Here is a 24,046-nt window from a genome sequence, read left to right on the forward strand (position 1 = left end):
TGACACTGCCCTCCCCTGGGCCTTGCACCATCCTGTTTAGAGACCACCAAGAGGGCCACATCTGCTAAAGCATGGGCAGACTGATATGGAAGAAAGTGGTTTCGCAGATATTGGGCACCTCTGTAGAGTACCATGTACCCTGATGTATCAACAGCAATTCTATGCAGATCACATGCTTCGTCAAAGCACTCTCATCTATGCGTTGGTCTCCAGGTGGCATCACATGATAAAGGAAGCAGTAAGAGAGGAACTGCGATTTATTTCACCCTTCATTTGTCCTTTCTAGTCTAATGCACCAAGGGAGGGACGTATGAATGTCTTCTGAATGCATGAGCTCTAAAGGCATTCGATTCTGAAACATATCCAACTAACCATGAAACTTAAGAATGTTTGCAAATTGTTCGCAAATAGTATAACACAAGACATCAGTTTCACCAATGAGTGCCGGAGGATATCAGCAAAAAGTCTCTAAGCATAAAAATATTGATAAGCAAAAGGTTTACAGCCTAAGGGAGTTTGGAGCATGCATCTGAGAAAGCATGCATTGTAGCTTTCTTTGACTAGAAGGGAATATCAACATGTTGAATTGTATTGCAACCTGGACTGTTCCATTTTAACATCTATAGTTAGAACATTTGTTCAAAGGCCATTTTATGTGTCCTCTTCGTAGTTTTAACATCATTAACAGCATGATCCAAATGAATGTTTACCTGGAGCTTACCCGAGGGACTTACTCCTGGGAGAGTATGTACAGAATTGGAGCCTTTGGGTGCTTCAAGATGGAGGTTTAATATTACAAATGGTTCACTGACAACATTTTTAAAAAATAATTGGATTGTCTGTGGCAGTTATATGTGGCCTGGTGCTGGGACTGTTGGCTATACCCTCACCACTGTATAGCCAGCAAGGTTACCAACAGCCTTATTATTGGGATTCTCATCAGTCTACTGAGAAAAGCAGTTGGTAACCTTTACCATCGGGACGCGGGTGGCGCTGTGGGTAAAAGCCTCAGTGCCTAGGGCTTGCCGATCGAAAGGTTGGCGGTTCGAATCCCCGCAGCGGGGTGCGCTCCCGTTGCTCGGTCCCAGCGCCTGCCAACCTAGCAGTTCGAAAGCACTCCCGGGTGCAAGTAGATAAATAGGGACCGCTTACTAGCGGGAAGGTAAACGGCGTTTCCGTGTGCGGCTCTGGCTTGCCAGAGCAGCGATGTCACGCTGGCCACGTGACCCGGAAGTGTCTCCGGACAGCGCTGGCCCCCGGCCTCTTGAGTGAGATGGGCGGACAACCCTAGAGTCTGTCAAGACTGGCCCGTACGGGCAGGGGTACCTTTACCTTTACCTTTAACCTTTACCATAGCGAGGGAGGAACACAAAACAGCAAGCAGACTCAGCAAAGTGGGAGAGAAGTAATATGAGGGCTGTGAGTGACACAACTTCAAAGTTCTGGAAAGCAGTGAGGATGGAGAGAGAGGAGGCTTAATATGCAAATAGGCTGGAAAGGGGAAACAACACTATTTAAGCTTGTGGGTTTTAGAAAGGTGAAGAGTCATTGACTTTCTACAGAAAGGAATAAAGAACTCTAAATCAGAGATTGAAACATGGAGTTCAGAAGAAACCTGAAAATCACTGATTACCTCTTTAAGGGGAAAAATGCAACACACGAGTTTTTCTCTTATTAAAAAGAACTTGCCAAACTACAGAATTTCGTAACTACTTGGGACACATTGCACTTTAATAACAAAAAAGGTGAAGGCTAGTGAAAAGTTGAAAGCCAGAAAGTAAGTGGTAAGTTATCATGATATAAAAGAGTCAGCATGACATAACACAATGTTAGGTGTGCCTATTTTTCAGAAAAGTGTTCACAACTGCTGACAGATGAGACTTCAGTATGTGGCTGCAAAAACACCCACTTAACTCAGAGGGGCTCATATATGCATAAATATGCACAATACAGTAAACATGTTTATGAGATGTGCAATGAAAATAATTTTTACCTTGTCAATATTTTCCATCTCAGGATGTAAATTGTTTCCTTCATTGCCTGTAAAAGGCACACCAGGTTTCTCACTGCCAAGAATATTGTCTACCATCTGAACACTGGGTGTCAGGAAGGCAAACTCATTCTTCCTGGTCTCAGAAGACAGACACAGCTGGTAGGAATAGGGCAAAGTCCCATCTTCAAAGTTGGGTGGGAAGATGGCACCATTCTTGGAATGGGGAACAGGACCAAAGCACTGTAGGAACCTGGGATGCCCTGATTGACGGAGCTTCATTGTAACGGCCAGAATCACAGTCAAGAGGAACAAGAAGGAGATCACAGCTAAGGCCAGCACCAAGTAGAACTGCAGGTCAGACTGATACTCCGAGCTGCTGGGTTGGCTCTTCATTTCCGGAAGGGCCTCCTGAAAGTTCTCAGCAAACACCAGGTTCAGAGTCATGGTGGCCGAGAGAGACGGCTGCCCGTTATCCTTCACCATAATGACCAGTCTCTGTTTCACAGCGTCTCTCTCCACAAAGGCCCTGGCTGTCCTGATCTCTCCAGTATGAGAACCAACCGTGAAGAGTGCCGGCTCAGTGGCCTGAGTGAGGTGGTAGGAGAGCCAGGCATTGTGTCCAGAATCTGCATCCACGGCCACCACCTTGGTGACAAGATAATCTGCCTCGGCCGAACGAGGCACCATCTCAAACAAGGCTGAGCCCTTGGCTTCTTGTGAGGGGGACAGGATACGAGGGCTGTTATCATTCCTGTCAAGAACAAACACCCTGACGGTCACATTGGTGCTGAGAGGGGGAGAACCCCCATCTTGGGCCTTCACTTGTACCCGAAACTCTCTGAATTGTTCATAGTCAAAGGATCTCTGGGCATAGATGATGCCGGTCTCTGAATTAATGGAGATATAGGAGGAGATGGGAAGCTCCTCAATGTTGCTGTTGAGGATGGAGTATGTGATCTGTGAGTTCTGGTCCATATCAGGATCAGAGGCTTTGATGGTGAAAATGGAGGCACCTGAAGGATTGTTTTCTGGCACATAGATAACATATGAAGATTTCTGAAAGGAAGGGGCATTATCATTGATATCTGAAATCTGTAGTGAGATTGTTTTGTGTGTGGAAAGAGGCGGAGTTCCTTTGTCAGTGGCTGTGATTGTAATATTGTATGCAGGAGCTATTTCTCTGTCCAGGATACTGTTTGTCTGGAGTTTGAAGTAATTGTTAGATGAGGGGACAATCTTGAAGGGCTGATCATTTTTCAAATAACAGCTAACCTTTCCATTCTCACCAGTGTCTTTGTCTTTTACATTGATCAGAGCAATTAAGGTTCCAGACACAGAATCTTCTGGGACTGGACTAAACAAGGAAACCAGAGTTACCTCTGGGAAATTGTCATTCTCATCAATAACCTGTATTTCTACTTTACAGTGGGTTACTAATCCACCTCCATCTTTTGCCGCAACTGTCATAGTATATTCTCTGGTTTCCTCAAAGTCTAATGGGCTCATAAGAGTGATGGTGCCATTACTAGAATGCAAGTTGAATTTCCCCTGAGCACTTTTTTGGATGTTGCTGAAATGGTAACTGATTTTGGCATTTGTACCTTCATCTTTATCAGAGGCTAAAATCTGGAGCACAAGGGAGCCAACAGGAGCATTTTCCTTCAGACTGACCTTGTAAACCTCTTGGGTGAAGATAGGTGGGTTGTCATTGGCATCTGTGACATTAATCCATATCTGGGCAGTTCCAGTCTTCCTAGGTTCACCGCCATCCAAGGCTGTGAGGATCAAGTGAAGGGTCTGTTCACTTTCCCGATCTAGTGGTTTCTGAAGCACCAAGTCTGCAAATTTATTTCCATCCTGACTCTCTTTAACATCCAAGGTGAAATATAGATTGGGGCTGAGATGGTAATTCTGAAGAGAATTTGTCCCAATGTCAGGATCTTCAGCTTCCCCAAGGAGAAATCGTGTTCCTGGTACAGTGAACTCACTTGTCTCCAAGTTGATTTTTCCATTGAAAAACTGTGGTGCATTATCATTAATGTCCTGGATTGCTATAGTTATGTGGAAAATAGTCAAGGGGCTTTCAATTACCATCTCAAAATTAATAAAGCAAAGCGGATTTTTGCCACATATTCCCTCCCGGTCTATCCTGTCATTTACATAGAGGTTTCCATTCTCTGCATTCATAGTGAAATATTTCATTTCATCCACTGAGACAGCATGCATGTTGCGTTTCCTTAGTTCTTTGGCATTTAGTCCCAAATCCTTGGCAATATTCCCCACAACTGAACCCTTAGCCATTTCCTCAGGAATTGAATAATGAATCTGCTCTGAAGCAGCCCAGCAGGAGGGCAAGAATATTAAGAGAAGCTGTACTTGCCTTGTGAGTGCCCTGCCATTCTTCATGCATCTTCTCTCCATTTGGCTCTGTGAAAAATCAGCTATTTCCTTTTTTTAAGAACCAGATCAAATTTTCACCAGTATGCACTAAGTCTCTAGAAAAAAGAATAAACTGTCTTTCTCTTTAATTTGTAAAAATCATCTTTGTATTTTCCTTATGTCAGCAGCAATGCCTTCTCTCTGTTCCCTGATCTGCACAGCACTAAAGAAGTAAGCTCACTGTAGAAAGGACCAGTGTATTTCCATCACTGTATGGCTACTAGATTGGCCAACAGCGGCACTGTGAGGTTCAGCAGGAGAACTGCAAGGGATATTTTCAACCTTTCAATTTAAGAGAAAATGCAACGTGGATATAATTTTAGTTTTATACAGTAGGAAAAACATGCAACTTGAAGTTTACACAGGAGCTATTTCTACTGAATTTTGACTTGAGTTGAATATTTGGGAATCTTTGTTTTGGTTTTGGAATCAATAACACTTCAAACCTTTCCATTTGCCTGGGTAAATGGCTTGCAATGTAACAAAGGATTCTTTTCTTGGAATCTTGGAAATAATATTATCAAAGTTACAATCCTGAGCGCCAGAATCTCAACAGTCTCAACATTGTCATCTCAGGTTTTATATATATATAATCTCCTGTTTCCACTTAAAACAAATCTTGGGGAGTTTACTATATTTCCATGATAATGTCAAAACATAAAAACAATTTCCCCCCAACCACAGATCTCTTGCAGAACTTTCCCACTCCTTCCTTAGGAGAAAGGCTTGATGAGCGAGGGAGAAGAATTCTCCAAAGATGTCTCATCCCAGCCAATGAAGGGAATCTCTGTGCAGCTGGCAGCACTTGTGCTCTCCCACTCTTTCTGAAGATATTACAGGCATGATTGGTCCCTGCTGGGGCTATGTAGAATCAATATTATTATTATTATTATTATTATTATTATTATTATTATTATTATTATTATTATTATTATTACCAAGGCTCTCTGACAGGACAATTTTTATCTACTGCCAAGTTGGGAGTGGCAAGTTAACAATCTGGCTTTGTCAAGGTACTTAGGTCCTAACTAGGTGGTAGAACAGGCAAGATCAGGGCAGAGTGCAGAATGTAGGCTGGTGAACACACTGAGAAATCAAGGTAGTGAAAAGACGTTTCCACAAACCATTCATTGAAGGGTCACTCATTAAAGGAGATTTGGGACTGAGTGTATCTTGAGGCCTGGTTGCATGTGCTAGCCTGCTGTCTGGCCTAGAGGTGGGTGACACTAACAACAAAATATTAATATATAAGGGCAATAAAAAGTCAAGAACACATATTATACTCTTGCTCTTCAGGTCAAAGGGAGGCAGCAGGAGATGGTTTCTTAAAGTCTCATCTAAGTGGAAGAGAACTCCTCACTGGAGGTGCAGAAGGTAGGACAACTAAGTAGGGACGGAAGACACAGATCAGTCGCTAACAATGTTGTGGCTTTAGTTTATCCCATTTATGTGTCTTGCACTTTTATTCTGGGATCCACAGTTCCAAGAGAGGAGCCACTGCAAAAAGTATAAGACTCAAACTAATTTCAGGAAGAAATGAAGCCATTGCTTAGAAAAGAGAATTATTATACTTTTACCGCATTGAAGGTTTTTGGTTTCTTTCACTTTTTGTAATCTATAGTCAAGATTTTATATGACAAACTTCCATGTATTCATCTATTTTGTCCACTTTCATTTTGTTCATTTGTAATGTGTGGATACTGCATATAGGATGTGGATGTTATTGTCTGATGTCAGAAGCTATTAAGAACATTATGGACAGGTGAAACAGCAGTGGCTCTGCTTTTGCTATACTTCGTTATTTAAGTACTATCATTATCATCATCATCATCAACAACATTACCAGTATTATTGTTATCTTATTGAACTGATTCATATGATTTCACTAAGGGCTCTTTTTTTGCATTTTTAGACTTAAATTGCAAGCTGCTTTGAGGGCATAACCATAAATCATAAATAAAATAACCAGGCAGAGGCTTTTCAAAACAGCAAATAGTTTTGCACTATTGTGTTCTCTCTGGACATGGGATGTATATACATTTGTGTTAGTAGCCCTACTTTACTTTTACATTGTTCTTAATTTAAATTATTCTTTCCTATCCTTTCTAAATTGGTTTTGCCAATGGCTATCCAAATTAAGATACACTAGAATTCATATAGGGGCTGAAGTGTGAGCTGTGAGACTCCTAGTTCTTCAGTTACAAATTTACTAGGCAGCTTTAGAACTCTGACTTGCAGCCTCTGACAAAACTTAGGACCACACTTGACAGGCTTGCTCTAGCAGTTGAAAGGCAGATAAAAATGTTTAAAACTAAATACATTTCAGACTACAGACTAAGATAATGTATGTGGACATGTTCTAAATACTTGAAGTAATCTCTGGAAATTACTATACTATGGGAGAAATATATCAGATGTTTTCTCATTCATAACATCCAATTAGCGATTTCATTCTAAGGCCCCACGTGTTCATAATTTAAGATTACCAAAGCCCCTTTCATATTATTTTGCCCCAAAGAACCACAGGAAAACACCTTGGCTTGATTTCTCCTGGAAAATGTCTCCTCCACTCAACACATTTTCATAAACACACAAACACAGAAAAGACATAGATATTTTCCAGTAACATGAAATATATATATATAATTAAAAGAACCAATTCCAACAGTTTATGAACCAATCAGACTTGAAATATTATTCAATCAAGTTGAACCAAGTAGTTCTTTAAAGGCAGGTTGAAAAACAATAAATTAAAATATATTAGTTGTATAAAAAAAGATTATAGAATCAGCAACAAAGATTCTTAAAAATTTCTATTCTCGAAGCAGCAAGAATGTATAAAGTAGGTACTGCTCAGATTAAAACTCACCATATCAGTTCTATCCATCTCAGAAATTAGGATATTGCCTCCATTGGCAGTCAAAGGTGCATCAGACTGAGTGTTGCATGAAATATTCTCTGTAGTTTGAAGATTGGGTGTTGGAAAGGTGAACTCTTGTACCCTGGACTCAGAAGATAAGCACAGCTGATAGGAATACGGCAATGTTCCTTCTTCATAGTTTGGTGGGAAAATGACTGTGTTGTTTGAATGGGGAACAGAAGCAAAACACTGCAGGAATTTGGGGTTCCCTGATCGCCGAATCTTCATGAGAATGGCCAGAATCACTGTCAGGAGGAATAAGAAGGAGATCAAAGCTAAGGCCAGCACCAAGAAGAACTGCAGATCCGATTGATACTCGGAGTCACTGGGCTGGTGGCTAATTTCTGGAAGTGCCTCCTGGAAGTTCTCAGCAAACACCAGGTTGAGACTCACGGTAGCAGATAGTGGTGGCTGCCCATTATCCTTGACTAAGATGATGAGCTTCTGCTTCACAGCATCTCTTTCCAGAAAAGCCCGTGAGGTCCTGATCTCCCCAGTATGGGAACCAATTGAGAACAGCCCAGGTTCTGTTGCCTGGAGCAGATAGTAGGAGAGCCAAGCGTTGTGTCCAGAGTCAGCATCCACAGCCACCACCTTTGTCACTAGATAACCTTCCTCTGCTGAGCGAGGCACCATCTCAAACAAGGAGGAGCCCTCTACTCCTTGAGAAGGGTAAAGAATCTGAGGGCTTTGGTCATTCTGGTCCAGAATACACACTCTCAAGGTGGAATTGCTGCTGAGGCGAGGGGAGCCTCCATCTTCAGCCCTCACCTCCACTTGAAACTCCCTAACTTGCTCATAGTCAAAGGAGCGCTGAGCATAGATAGTTCCAGTCTCAGAATTAATGGAGAGGAAGGATGAGAGAGGCAGCCCCTCAGTGATGCTGTTGCGAATGGAGTAGGTGATTTGAGCATTCTGGTCCACATCTGGGTCAGAGGCTTTGACCCTGAAAATGGAGGAGCCTGAAGGATTGTTCTCTGGGACATAGGCAGTATAATAGGGTTTCTCAAAGGCAGGGCAGTTGTCATTGATGTCTGAGATCTGCAGTGTGATGGTTTTGTATGTGGAAAGAGGGGGGTTGCCTTTGTCTGTGGCTGTGACTGTGATATTGTACTGTGGAGTTCTTTCTCTGTCCAAGGGGGCATCTGTAAGAAGCTTATAATAATTATTGGAGGCTGATACCATCTTGAATGGCAAAGTGTGTTGTATGTCACAAGCAATCTTCCCATTGTCTCCAGAGTCTCTATCATTTACATTGATAAGGGCTACCAGGGTTCCTACTGCAGAGTCTTCAGGGATTGGGCTGGATAAAGAGGCCAGAATCACTTCTGGGGCATTGTCATTCTCATCTAGGAGTGTTATTTCAACATTGCAGTGAGCTACTAATCCTCCCCCATCTCTTGCTTCCACTGCCATTACATATCCTTCTGTTTCCTCAAAGTCCAGAACCTCCTTAACTATAATTGTTCCATCTTGTGAACCCAAGTGGAACTTCTGACGAGCACTTTCTGGGATGTTACTAAAACTATAGTTTATCTGGGCATTTGAACCATCATCTCTATCTGTGGCTTTCACCTGGACCACTGAAGACCCTTTGGGGGCATTTTCTTTCAGCTTGACCGCGTATACTTTTTGAGTGAAGACTGGTGGGTTGTCATTTGCATCAATGACGGTGATCCATATTTTGGCTGTTCCAGTTTTGGCAGGCTTCCCTCCATCCAGCGCCGTAAGGATTAATTGGAAACTGCTTTCACTTTCCCGATCCAACTGTTTATTCAACACTAATTCTGCATATTTCTTTCCGCCTTCTATTTCTCTCACTTCCAGAATAAAGTATGGATTTGTGCTAAGGTAGTAATTCTGTAGAGAATTCTCCCCAAGATCAGGATCTTCAGCTTGTCCAAGGAGAAATGTGGTGCCTTGTAAAGACAATTCACTTGTCTCCAGCTTGATATCCCCATTTACAAAACGTGGTGCATTATCATTAATGTCTTGGATCTCTACAGTTATATGAAAAATATTCATAGGACTCTCAACCACCACTTCAAAATTGATGGAGCAGATTGCAGTTTGCCCACATAATTCCTCTCTATCAATCCTTTCCCTTACATACAGATTTCCATTTTCTGCACTGAGAGTAAAGTATTGCTTTTTACCTAGGGAAAGGATACGCAGATTGTAATTTCCTATTTCTCCATTATTCAGGCTCAGGTCTTTGGCTAGGTTTCCTACAATGGATCCCTTTTCCATTTCTTCAGGGATGGAATAAAGAATGTGCTCTGAGGCAATCTGACCACACAGAGAAAATAGTAAGAGGAGAGGTACTTGCCTTCTTAGGGATCTGCTGCTATCTTTCTGTCTGCCGGCCATCCCTCTTGCAGAGAAATGTGCTTTATCCTTTCTTTCTGTGATTAGTTATATTGAGGCGTATTAAATCCCATTCACTCTGTAGAAGTGTTCAATAAAGAATCATGAACGAAGTCAGTAGCTGCCGCTGCTGCTGGATTTCTATACTTTGCAGTGGTTTTGTTCCTGTGTTCTGCTGTTTCCCAGCTCTGTAGTTTGTTCATGAGCAATCAAATTGCAAAAGCATCTGGTAATGGATTCTCCACTCCTCCATGAGAACTATATTGGCCAACAGTGACACTCTGAGTCTTAGATGGGGAACTGCAAGATGTCTTTTCTCTTTTAAGTAAATAACATACAAGGGATTTCTTGCCATTTTTAATCTTACGTACAATAATTCTCAGGTAGAGAATCTTTTGTGGTATGGTAAAAAAAAAAATAGAGTTTGGTGTCTGTGTTTTGACATTAGGATAAGCAACAATTCAACTTAATTTGACAAAATTGACCTACAGAAGACAAGCAAATTATATATTTTAGACATTATCCCTTTCCTAAGTAATTTATGTCCCTACCTTATTACCCTTGAGTACTTAGGAATGATAGCTTCAAAATACCAGAGAAAATTGATTATTTTGTAATAAACATACAAGGGTCCTGGAAATTATTCCAGTCATTTAATTTGCCCCTACGGTGCTTTCATACTTTCGTAGCAGCACATTTGGCATTGCTCATGGGGGTGCGCTTCAGAGAAACTGAACTGACTGATTAGTGTCCCTGTCTGATAGTTACAGTTGTGCAATCGTATTTTTCTGACGGTTAGAAACTGTTCATCCATGTAGGTACATGTCAACATATTTAATCACAGGAAGTGGTTCTCAGACCTAATGAATTCTGAGTTTAAAAGTTATTTTCCCAAAATGTGCAACAAGGCCTTTGGAATCTCTGTGTCACACAAAATTTCCCTTCTAATTTCTACTTTCTATTGTACCAACTGTCTTGCTGGCAATCGTCTCCTCACCTACTTGCCAGTTGAGGCGCTTAATCAGTCATGTACATAGCTGTGTTAGTTGACAGTGATGTGAGTGATTCGGGATACCTGGAGAAATTCCTAATGTTTGGCAAGTTCTTTTGCTTTTCTTAAGGCATTACTTGACTTATGCAACTCAGTCATATAATGAGAACAGCACTAAAAGTACAATGCTTACTCAAGATCATGCTACAGTTTTTCTTGGGGACTTGAGTCCTCTCTCCCCACGCCTCAGGCTTTCCATAGGCTTCCCTCCCTTCCCAGATCACACCCCTCAACCCCTCACTGGCCTTCTCCCATGCCCTCCTCAAGAGCTTTTGCTGACTGCTTTGTGTTCTTGAAGTAGGATATTGCTGCTTGCCTGGCTGGAGGAGTCACAGATCTATAGAAGTGGAGATATTGAAACCTCTGAATATTGCATGCTGGAAATGTGGCCTATTGTACAAAGGTAAGAGCCACAGCAATAAAATATCACGGTTAGAATGCTAAACAGTGGAATGCTAGATTACGTTGTGGAATACTAAAGCAGCACTTGACAAGGCATGGTCTAGCACTTCTATAGCTACCTAAATGTCCCGTAAAATCACTTACTATACTCTTCTCATGATGTAGAGAGAAGGAGAATGTAGCCTAGAAGTCATGTCTCCGACGTGAACACAGTATTATGAGTAGGAGAGGAAAGCATCCAATATATGTTTTAATCCCTTACATTGTAAATTGGTACACTTAGAGGAGGACTAGAAGATCCGTGTTTATTTTCTGAACTTCCAGATCAGTATTGTATTCTTTTGATGAAATTCTGAACAATATGGTGACATAGTTCAAGTGTGTGTGTCTTCCTCAGAAGTAGAACCTTTACAGTGCATGCGTATATTGCTTGGTTCAATGAATGGGACCTTCATTTAAAAGCTTTCTCAGGATAGAGAGCTGAGCAATATAATGCAGCACCTTCTACACTGGAAGAAGGATTAAACACAAAAGTAACTATTTTGGAGCAGCTCTTAGTCTTCACCAAAATCACAGGTGTTTGGGACAAATATGTGCATGCTTGTGTGTGCACCTGCATGCTTCCTAAACATGTCCCATCCTAAACATTTCTGTGTGTGCACATTCATTTCAGACCTGCATTTGGCACACCTCCTTGGCTGAATTCAGCCCCAAACTCTTAGCCTCAGTAACTTGACATCTACACAAAACATTGCTATGACATGAAATACAGACAAATCCACATCTCCTCACTTGCTAACAGAACTTCTGTAGATAGAATAAATTAGAAGCACATGATTAACATAAAAATATAAGAAGAGCATGTTGGATCAGGCCAGTGTCCTATTTCAGAATATTACTTTCTTTGCGGTCAACAGGTTGCCTACAGGAAGCCCAAAAGTGGGACCTGAGTGCAACAGCACTCTCCTCACTTCTGATTCCCCACAACTGGTATTCAGAGACATACTCTCTCTAACTATGGAGATAGAACCTAGACACCATTGCTAGCAGGCCATGAAATAATGTTGTCCATGAATGTGTCCATTTCTCATTTAAAACCACCCAGGTTAGTGGGCATCACTACCTCTCATGGGAACAAACTCCGCAGTTTAACTCAGGGCTGTGTGAAGAAGTATTTTCTGCTGTCTGTCCTGAATCTTCCAACATTCAGCTTCATTGGATGTGTCTTAGTTTTAGTGTTATGTGGGGAAGGGGCACTTCTCCATCCACACTTTCCATACAACGCATAATTATATACACCTATACCATGTCTTCACTTAATTGCCTTTTCTCTAAGCTGTATCAAAGTAAACTAAAAGGGTGAATGGCTCCATCCCCTTGCCAATTTTGGTTCATATTTTCCAGCTCCACCTTACCTGTTTTTAGGTAAGTTGACCAGAACTATCCACAGTATTCCAAAATTTATTTTCCTTTTTTTCACAGCTGCCTATGTCAACATCTTCATCAAACTGTTCGCTATGACCCCAAGGTCTCATTCCTGTTTAGTCCCCATAAGCATATAAGTGAAACAACAGTTCTTTTGGCCCACTTTACACTTGTTCACATTAAATTGCATTTGCCATCTTACTGCCTATTCACTCGGTGTGGTTTGGAGAGATCCTTTGTGAGCTCTTTGCAACCCCTTCTTGTTTTAACCACTCTGAACTATTTGGAATTAGCAAACTTGGCAACATCATGGCTCACTCCTAATTTTAAATTATTTATGAACAAGTTTAAAAGCTCAATACTCATTCTTGGAGGATTATACCTTCTACATCTCTCCATAAGGAGAATCGTCACTTTATTCCTACTCTCCACTTACCAATCTCCTCTTATTCCATAACTGCTAAAATAGAATAAAAAATTCTGCAGAAATGCGGGGAAGAGTATCAAAGGTGCAATACAAATAACTCCTAACCATAAAGCTTACCTCTTCATCCTTAGCTTTTTCAGAATGAAAATTGTTTCCACTGTTGCCTGTAAAAGGCACATCAGGTTTCTCACCGCTAACAATATTGTCTACCATCTGAACATTGGGTGTCAGGAAGGCAAACTCATTCTTCCTGGTCTCAGAAGACAGACACAGCTGGTAGGAATAGGGCAAAGTCCCATCTTCAAAGTTGGGTGGGAAGATGGCACCATTCTTGGAATGGGGAACAGGACCAAAGCACTGAAGGAACCTGGGATGCCCTGATTGACGGAGCTTCATTGTAACGGCCAGAATCACAGTCAAGAGGAACAAGAAGGAGATCACAGCTAAGGCCAGCACCAAGTAGAACTGCAGGTCAGACTGATACTCTGAGCTGCTGGGTTGGCTCTTCATTTCCGGAAGGGCCTCCTGGAAGTTCTCAGCAAACACCAGGTTCAGAGTCATGGTGGCCGAGAGAGACGGCTGCCCGTTATCCTTCACCATAACGACCAGTCTCTGTTTCACAGCGTCTCTCTCCACAAAGGCCCTGGCGGTCCTGATCTCTCCAGTATGAGAACCAATCGTGAAGAGTGCCGGCTCAGTGGCCTGAGTGAGGTGGTAGGAGAGCCAGGCGTTGTGTCCAGAATCTGCATCCACGGCCACCACCTTGGTGACAAGATAATCTGCCTCGGCCGAACGAGGCACCATCTCAAACAAGGCTGAGCCCTTGGCTTCTTGTGAGGGGGACAGGATACGAGGGCTGTTATCATTCCTGTCAAGAACAAACACCCTGACAGTCACATTGCTGCTGAGAGGGGGAGAACCCCCATCTTGGGCTTTCACTTGCAGCCGGAACTGTCTGAATTGTTCATAGTCAAAGGATCTCTGGGCATAGATGGTGCCGGTCTCTGAATTAATGGAGATATAGGAGGAGATGGGAAGCTCCTCAATGTTGCTGTTGAGGATGGAGTATGTGATCCGTGAGTTCTGGTCCATATCGGGATCAGAAGCTTTGATGGTGAAAATGGAGGCACCTGAAGGATTGTTTTCTGGCACATAGATGCTGTAGGTTGATCTCTGAAAAGCAGGGGCATTATCATTGATATCTGAGATCTCTAGTGTGATTGTTTTGTGTGTGGAAAGAGGTGGAGTTCCTCTATCAGTGGCTGTGATTGTAATATTATATGCAGGAGCTATTTCTCTGTCCAGGAGACTGTCTGTCTGGAGCTTGAAGTAATTGTTAGATGAGGGAAGAATTTTGAAGGGTAAATCATCTTGTAAGTAGCAAGTAACTTTTCCATTATCTCCACTATCTTTGTCATTTACATTGATCAGAGCAATGACAGTTCCCGGCAGTGAATCTTCAGGAACAGGGCTGAACATGGAGGCTAAGGTCACATCTGGGGCATTATCATTCCCATCAAGAACATTTATTTCAATGTTGCAGTGTGTCACTAATCCACCTCCATCCTTTGCTGCTGCTGTCATAGTATATCTTCTTGTTTCCTCAAAATCCAACATCTGCATAAGAGAGATTTTGCCATCAACTGGATCCAGGCCAAATTTCTTTTGTCCATTCACTGGAATGTTGCTGAATTCATATCTGATCTGGGCGTTTAAACCATCATCTTTGTCAGAGGCTACAACTTGGAGCACAAAGGACCCAACAGGAGCTTCTTCATGCACACTGACCTTGTAGATCTGTTTAGTGAAAACTGGTGGGTTGTCATTGGCATCTGTGACATTAATCCATATCTGGGCGGTCCCAGTTTTTCTGGGTTCCCCCCCATCCCAGGCTGTAAGTATCAAGTGAAGAGAGTGCTCACTTTCCCGATCCAAAGATTTCTGCAACACCAATTCTGCATTTTTATTTCCATCTTCCATTTCTCTAACTTCCAAACTGAAGTACTGATTGGTGCTCAACTGGTAATTCTGGAGGGAATTCATCCCAATGTCAGGATCTTCAGCTTTCCCAAGGAGAAATAGTGCGCCTGGCAAAGTGGATTCAATTATCTCCAAGTTGATGTTATCATTGGGAAACAGTGGTGCATTATCATTAATGTCCTGAATTGCTATAGTTAAATGGAAGATATTGAGGGGATTTTCAACTACCACTTCAAAATTTACTACGCAAATGGGAGTTATGTCACATAGCTGCTCCCTATCTATTCTGTCACTTACATAGAGGTTTCCATTCTCTGCATTAATACTGAAATACTGCATTTTGTTCACAGAGACAGCATGCAGATTGCGCTTTGCAATATCTCTTGTATTCAGTCCCAAATCCTTGGCCAGATTCCCTACAATCGAACCCTTTGCCATCTCCTCAGGGATAGAATAACGAATCTGCTCTGAGGCAGCCCAGCAGGAAGGCGACAAAAGTAAGAGAAGCAGTACTTGCCTTCTGAACGCTCTGCCATTGTCGCCGTGTCTTCTGTCCATCTGGCTTTACAACAAATTAGCTGCTTCCTTTTGCAGATCAGATCAAAGCCCCATCAAGGTGCAGGATCACCATAAGGAAAAATAAGCTGCCTTTCTTCTTAATGTTTATAGAAAGTAGTTGAATTTTCTTTTCCTTTCTAGCAGGATTGCTCTGTCTTTGTGATGTGCTGCTTGTCCAACTTGCACAGCAATGATTAAACAGTTGCACTTAGGAAACACATGCGTGGATCTTTTCTCTTATCAGTCTGGCTGCCACACTGGCCAACAGTGACACCCTGAGGCTCAGATGGAGAACTACAAGGGATTTTTTTCTCATTTAGTTGAAAATAGAACAGCAGTTTGGGTATTATATTTTGGGATGTGAAGGAGAAACATCCCAGTGCTAAGAGCTGTTCAGCAATGGAGCTGATTTGCTGCAGTTTTTCAAACAGAGTTTGGACAGTCATATATTGGGGATTCTCTCTTTCCTGCAGGCCTTGGCATTGGGGTGGGAATCTCCTCTAACATGATTCTATGTTTCTCCAAGTGCGATTTTCCTGGTATACAAAGATCTGCTTCCACAAATAATGCGCCAGCATTTCTTTTTTCCTTTCTATTTTTGAATTACCTCTTCAGTGGCTTTTACTTTAAGGGGTTTTACTACAGTGACTGTTGCACTGTTTCGTCTGGAAATAATTTGTACTAAAAGAGAAACTTGACGAAGCTTCATAGAATAGAAACCAGAACTATGGTACTGATATTCCAGCACTGATATCCCATTGATCTTATTTTGCATTTCCCTGATAGAAACATGGCCAATTGTTACTGATATCTGTGATTTCTGCTTTGATGCCAAAGATATAATCTCAAAATGTAACAGATTATTTTACCCAACCACAGATCTCTTGCTTTTTTTCAGTTTTATTAGAAGGGATATTTCCCCCAAATAAATCAGAATAAACCTATGAGTTGACAATGATCTCAGCTGTCCTATAGAACACAAACATAAACCAAAGTGTGTCAAACGAAAACAAAACAAACACAGATAGGGTTTTTTAGTGTTTGATTAGAAACCAGAGCTTTTGCTCTCCTATTCTTGTTAGTTTCTTCCTTCCTCCTAAAAAACAACATTGGCTTTGAGAAAGAAAAGGTGTTAGCAGGTGACAGGAGGATTCCTTGACTGTGGAATTCTGGTCACCTGGGCCTCTAGTGACAAATATTGATATAGTAGCACCCCCAGACTATTAACCTGCTCTTCCAGGAGGACCCCATCCAAAGCACACAACTGACCAGTTATCCAGCCTCAGGGAGACCCACTCAAAGCTCCTCTGTCTTGCCAGGATTCAGAGTTTTGTTGGCCATCATTCAGCTGAACACTAAGCCTAGGCACTAGTCCAGGGCTTGCACAACCGCTTCTGATTTAGAAGTTACAGAGAAGTAGAGCTCAGCATCATCAGCATGCTGATGACACATTGCCCCAAACTGCTCAATGACTATCTCCAGAGGCTTCATATATAGATGTCAAACAGCACTGAAGACAAAATGGTACCCTGTGGCACCCACCAGCACAACTGCCAGCGGGCTCAAAGACAATCACCCAAGGTTGTTTTCAGAAACCAACTCTGGAAATAGAATCAGAACCATTGTTAAACAGCGTCTCCAGTACCCATCCCATTAAGTCAGTTCAGAAAGATATAAAGGTAATTGTGTCAAAAGCCACTGAGAAATCAGGTAAGGTTAACAGGATTATGCTTCCCCTGTACTTCCCCTAGTAAAGATCACCCATCAGAGTGACAAAGGTCAATTAAGACCCATAACCAAGGCCTGAAAGCAGATTGAAATGGGTCGAGATAATCTGTTTTGTTCAAGAGTACTTGTATCATTACTTCTGACATTGTGGTCTGACATTGTGGCTCCTTGTGATATTCAAGTCAACTAGCAGTTACAACTTTATCCTAAAGCAAATCTTTGAAAGACAGGTATTTATCCCTCAGTCAGCATTCCTTCTCCCCTTTCCCTACTCCATCCCAACACCAGAGCACATTAGTTTCCCCCCACATATATTTTATGGATAAGAACAAATCAGTGTTCCTTCTTGACATATCATTTCCAGGATTTAATGATCCCCCATGGCATTATTTCATGGGCAATATTAGATTCCTCCTGCCAACCTAGCAGTTCGAAAGCACGTCAAAGTGCAAGTAGATAAATAGGTACCACTCTGGCGGGAAGGTAAACAGTGTTTCCATGCGCTGCTCTGGTTCACCAGAAGCGGCTTAGTCATGCTAGCCACATGACCCGGAAGCTGTACGCCGGCTCCCTCGGCCAGTAAAGCGACATGAGCGTCGCAACCCCAGAGTCGGCCACAACTGGACCTAACAGTCAGGGGTCCCTTCACCTTTTTAATATTAGATTCACTTTCTCAAACACTAGATACCATGGGTGGTATCCAGTGCTCTAGACCCAAGTAGAGCTAAATAGTATCTACATTATACAATTCCACATATTATACAAAATCTATATGCTACACCATGTTAAACAGAGAATTATGTAGATCCTATGGGAAGCAAATTTGCTATAAAGGACATATCAAGAATTGCACCTATTGCACAACTATTTCGGAAGAAATAATACTGAACTAATCCCTGGATTTGTACCCAAAAATGAGTAAATAATGGGGATAATAATTGATTCATCAAAGATAGATCTATCAGTCCCAACTTTCTTTGGCTTTTGTCTTTATCTGTTTGTCTTTATCTGTGATTGAGTCCCCTGAACTTCAAAAAGCATGTCACATTTATACCAGCTGTAGAAATTACAGTGGTACCTCAGGTTACATACGCTTCAGGTTACAGACTCTGCTAACCCAGAAATATTAAGAACTTTGCTTCAGGATGAGAACAGAAATCATGCAGCGGCGGCGCAGCGGCAGCGGGAGGCCCCATTAGCTAAAGTGGTGCTTCAGGTTAAGAACAGTTTCAGGTTAGGAACAGACCTCCGGAATGAATTATGTTCTTAACCTGAGGTACCACTGTATAAGGCACAAAAGAAGACATTAGTTGGAAAAGGGAATAATTACACTTATTTGACTGACTGGATTTTAATCTATAGTCCAATGCTTTAGATTATTAATCTTGTATGATTAATTTTGTTGTACTGATATATCTTATGTTTAAGATTATTTAAATTTCCTTATTGTTTTGTATCATTTCCTATGTCAACTTGGGGTATGTGGATTTTATATGGAAGTGCTAATTCACTTTGGCTTTCCTTATATTAAAAGTTTCCTTTCACTACTCTCAATACATTGCTATGGTCTTGACTATCACAATGCATTCATTCATGACAGGCCGAGGCGTGAGCTTTGGGCTAGTGATGTTCTAGTTCAAAAAGCAGAAAGGTCATAGCTCAGTGGTAGAGAATCTGCGTTTCCTTCAAAAGGCTCAAAGTTCAATCCTCAGAATCTTGAGGTAGGAAAGTGAAGGTCTTCTGTCTGAAGACCTGGAGAGCTGTTGCTCATTAGTGTGGACAGTACTGAGCTTGATGGACCAAGAGTGTCAGTAGTCTTGAGGGAACCTCTAGTTTTACAGAAGTACAAAAAAACAAGAGAAGGTGAAACCCAAACTGACCAAAGACAGCAGAGCATGCTCAGTAGAAACAGAATGCTCAATGCCTGTTGCAGGAGAAGAATATAAAACAGGGGAGGAGGAAGAATGGGATATTATGGAAAAAGCTGGCTGAAACCAGACCCCACTTGTTAATCTGTAACATTCAAAGCACAAAAAATATTCAGTAAAGACCTCCAAAATTTCAGCTAAAGTTCTGAAGCAAGTCTCCAGAGTTACAAATTGCACACACCTCGTCCCTTACATATGCCAAGAGAGCCCACCATTTGCAGCATTGTGTTGGTTCTATAGGGACATTCAGCTGAATTCACGAAGATCAAGATTAGGGAAAGAAGGTTAAGTGAATACAAATATCCAAATGGGAATCAGAGGGAATGAAATAATTAATTAAACTATATTACCTGTATATACGAAGATGAAAGAGTAAACTGATTATTATAATATACTTTCAAATATTCAATCTCAGTAAAAAAAATTTGCACCAATTGTGTAGTAGCAGATACTGCTCAAAAGAAAACACTCTGAGATGAGTGAGCTTAAAATATATTAGTACTCTATAGATATGCAGCGAATGCAGAATCAGTTCATCATGTACTGCTGAAAAAAACAACTCACCATATCAGCTCTATCCATCTCAGAAATTAGGATATTGCCTCCATTGGAAGTCAAAGGTGCATCAGACTTAGCATTGCATGAAATATTCTCTGCAGTTTGAAGATTGGGTGTTGGAAAGCTGAACTCCTGTACCCTGGACTCAGACGATAAGCACAGCTGATAGGAATACGGCAATGTTCCTTCTTCATAGTTTGGTGGGAAAATGACTGTGTTGTTTGAATGGGGAACAGGAGCAAAACACTGCAGGAATTTGGGGTTCCCTGATCGCCGAATCTTCATGAGAATGGCCAGAATTACTGTCAGGAGGAATAAGAAGGAGATCAAAGCTAAGGCCAGCACCAAGAAGAACTGCAGATCCGATTGATACTCAGAGTCACTGGGCTGGTGGCTAATTTCCGGAAGTGCCTCCTGGAAGTTCTCAGCAAACACCAGGTTGAGACTCACAGTAGCAGATAGTGGCGGCTGCCCATTATCCTTGACTAAGATGACGAGCTTCTGCTTCACAGCATCTCTTTCCAGAAAAGCCCGTGAGGTCCTGATCTCCCCAGTATGGGAACCAATTGAGAACAGCCCAGGTTCTGTTGCCTGGAGCAGATAGTAGGAGAGCCAAGCGTTGTGTCCAGAGTCAGCATCCACAGCCACCACCTTGGTCACTAGATAACCCTCCTCTGCTGAGCGAGGCACCATCTCAAACAAGGAGGAGCCCTCTACTCCTTGAGAAGGGTAAAGAATCTGAGGGCTTTGGTCATTCTGGTCCAGAATACACACTCTCACGGTGGCATTGCTGCTGAGGCGGGGGGAGCCTCCATCTTCGGCCCTCACCTCCACTTGAAACTCCCTGACTTGCTCATAGTCAAAGGAGCGCTGAGCATAGATAGTGCCAGTCTCAGAATTAATGGAGAGGAAGGATGAGAGAGGCAGCCCCTCAGTGATGCTGTTGCGAATGGAGTAGGTGATTTGAGCATTCTGGTCCACATCTGGGTCGGAGGCTTTGACCCTGAAAATGGAGGAGCCTGAAGGATTGTTCTCTGGGACATAGGCAGTATAATAGGGTTTCTCAAAGGCAGGGCAGTTGTCATTGATGTCTGAGATCTGCAGTGTGATGGTTTTGTATGTGGAAAGAGGGGGGTTGCCTTTGTCTGTGGCTGTGACTGTGATATTGTACTGTGGAGTTCTTTCTCTGTCCAAGGGGGCATCTGTAAGAAGCTTATAATAATTATTGGAGGCTGATACCATTTTGAATGGCAAAGTGTGTTGTATGTCACAAGCAATCTTCCCATTGTCTCCAGAGTCTCTATCATTTACATTGATAAGGGCTACCAGGGTTCCTACTGCAGAGTCTTCAGGGATGGGGCTGGATAAAGAGGCCAGAATCACTTCTGGCGCATTGTCATTCTCATCTAGGAGTGAAATTTCAACTTTACAGTGAGCCGCTAATCCACCTCCATCTCTTGCTTCCACTGCCATCACATATCCTTCTGTTTCCTCAAAGTCTAGAGCCTCCTTAAGTGTTATTGTCCCATCTTGTGAACCCAAGTGGAACTTTTGACGAGCACTTTCAGGGATGTTACTAAAATTATAGTTGATCTGAGCATAAGAACCGTCATCACTATCTGTGGCTTTCACCTGGACCACTGATGACCCTTTGGGGGCATTTTCTTTCAGCTTGACCGTGTATACTTTTTGAGTGAAGACTGGTGGGTTGTCATTTGCATCAATGACGGTGATCCATATTTTGGCTGTTCCAGTTTTGGCAGGCTTCCCTCCATCCAGCGCTGTAAGGATTAATTGGAAACTGCCTTCACTTTCCCGATCCAACTGTTTATTCAATACTAATTCTGCATATTTCTTTCCATCTTCTATTTCTCTCACTTCCAGAATAAAATACTGATTTGTGCTAAGGTTGTAATTCTGGAGAGAATTCACCCCAAGATCAGGATCTTCAGCTTGTCCAAGGAGAAACGTGGTGCCTTTTAAAGAGGATTCACTTATCTCCAGCTTGATATCCCCATTTACAAAATATGGTGCATTATCATTAATGTCTTGGATTTCTACAGTTATATGAAAAATATTCATAGGACTCTCAACCACCACTTCAAAATTAATGGAGCAGAATGCAGTTTGCCCACATAATTCCTCTCTATCAATCCTTTCCCTTACATACAGATTTCCATTTTCTGCACTGAGAGTAAAGTATTGCTTTTTACCTAGGGAAAGGATACGTAGATTATCATTTCCTATTTCTCCATTATTCAATCTCAGGTCTTTGGCCAGGTTTCCTACAATGGATCCCTTTTCCATTTCTTCAGGGATGGAATAATGAATGTGCTCTGAGGCAATCTGACCACACAGAGAGAATAATAAGAGGAGAGGTACTTGCCTTCTTAGGGATCTGCTGTTTTCCTTCTGCCTACCTTCCATCCCTCTTGCAGGGATTTGTGCTTTATTCTTGTTTTCTGTAATCAGCTGAGCTGATGAGGAGTTTCACATTCCCATTAGGATGCAGAAGTGCTCAATAAAAGATGATAAAACAAGGCTAATGGTTGCTGCCGAATTTCTGTATTTTGCAGTGGTATTTGTTTCTCAGCAAAACACTTTGGAAGTCCCTGTGTTCTGCTGTTTCCCAGCTCTGTGTGACTGAACAATCACATTGCAAAGGCAGCAAATCACTGGATTTTCAGCTCCACTGTGAGAACTATGTTGGCCAACAGCGGCACTCTGAGTCTCAGATGAGGAACTGCAAGAGGTTTTGTCACAGATAACATGGAAGAGATTTGTTTTGTCATTTACATATTGATGTCTATCCATTTTCAGGAATATTTGGGTAAATAACACAGCTTTACAAATTTGTTGATGTGTTTTATCTGTAGGATAGGCGACAACTCACCGGCATCCAAAAAGTAGTAGTAGAAAATAACCAGTAACAGTACACTACACACACACACACACAATGTGGAATTTATCCCACCTCCTTCCCCCATTTTCTTTACTTTTTTTAGAAAGATCAGGTAGGATATAAATGGGGAGAATAAAAGAATTGTAGCATTCACCACATTTTCAAATTGAAATCTGTAACTTTCTCATCTCCTTGAGAAATGTTACCATTTGTGTAGTAAAAAAATGTGCCTAGAAATTTATTTTTTTATGTTCCTAGAATAGTTACACATTAAGAGTAGAAAACCTGGATTTGCTGATAAAGTGCGCTTCACAGAAATTTGCAGCTCAAATCTGACATCTGTGTTGAAATTGAAGTATGACTAACTTACTACCAATATTTACCGTTTGTGTAGTCTGAATAGAACATAGTCTTCAAAAACCTCATAAATGTCCATTTACTGAGCTGTCCACTTTACAACAAGTTTGTCTATCAGGAACTCCATTTACTGAGCTTTCCACTTCACAACAATTTTGTCTATTTGGAACTCCACAGTTTAGCATTCTGACCATTGTCTATTCAGCTTATGAAGTTGCACTTGTCAGTATTTTAAAGGGGGATCAAGGATGAAATCTAATTCTGTGGAGTGCTGTAGGGCGATATTGAAGTAGTAATTGTTAAGACATCATACCCTGCCACTATGACAATCTACATGTTTAGAAAAAGCAAATACTATGTGGGGGATCAACAGTTCATTTTTAAAAGGAAGTAGTTCTAGTTCATCCTGTCCAAAGAAGTTTGTAATTTTACAAAACAGTTCAGTTACAGTAACTTTTTATCTGAAGAAGTATCTGAAGAAGTGTGCATGCACACGAAAGCTCATACCAAGAACTAACTTAGTTGGTCTTTAAGGTGCTACTGGAAGGAATTTTTTTGTAGTAACTTTTTAGTTACTGTGGGTTAAATCACAGAGCCTAGGGCTTGCTGATCAGAAGGTCAGCAGTTTGAATCCCCACGACGGGGTGAGCTCCCGTTGCTAGGTCCCTGCTCCTGCCAACCTAGCAGTTCGAAAGCACGTAAAAGTGCCAGTAGATAAATAGATACCACTCTGGTGGGAAGGTAAACGACGTTTCCGTGCGCTGCTCTGGTTCACCAGAAGCAGCTTAGTCATGCTGGTCACATGACCCAGAAGCTGTATGCCGGCTCCTTCGGCCAATAAAGTGAGATGAGCACCACAGCCCCAGAGTCATCCACAACTGGACCTAATGGTTAGGGGTCCCTTTACCTTTACCTTAGCTTCCTACAGACATGTTGACATCTAGGCACACCTCAGTCTGGGGCACATTTAATAATAATAATAATAATAATAAATTTTATTTATATCCCGCC

General features: G+C 41.8%; 1 protein-coding gene and 1 pseudogene across 12 annotated transcripts in view; both read right to left on the minus strand.

The window, feature by feature from the left end:
• The window catches only part of LOC114601412 (protocadherin gamma-A5), a 315,625-nt gene that overhangs the window by 164,730 nt on the left and 126,849 nt on the right, over positions 1-24,046 (minus strand). Inside the window, exon 1 of one of the 12 annotated variants that reach the window (XM_077933483.1) lies at positions 13,142-13,372. The exons of 9 other annotated variants lie outside the window; for them this stretch is intronic. In XM_077933483.1, coding sequence (XP_077789609.1) covers positions 13,142-13,237 — 96 coding nt within the window. In that variant the 5' untranslated portion in view covers positions 13,238-13,372. Of the gene's footprint in view, positions 1-1,993; positions 2,225-7,301; positions 9,924-13,141; positions 13,373-24,046 lie in introns of those variants that run through there. 2 more of the 12 variants (XM_077933475.1, XM_077933482.1) reach the window with 2 other exon arrangements.
• On the minus strand, positions 18,841-22,717 carry LOC144328780 (protocadherin gamma-B5 pseudogene; annotated as a pseudogene).

The sequence above is a fragment of the Podarcis muralis genome, chromosome 8 (genome assembly GCF_964188315.1).
Source record: "Podarcis muralis chromosome 8, rPodMur119.hap1.1, whole genome shotgun sequence".
Taxonomy (NCBI): domain Eukaryota; kingdom Metazoa; phylum Chordata; class Lepidosauria; order Squamata; family Lacertidae; genus Podarcis; species Podarcis muralis.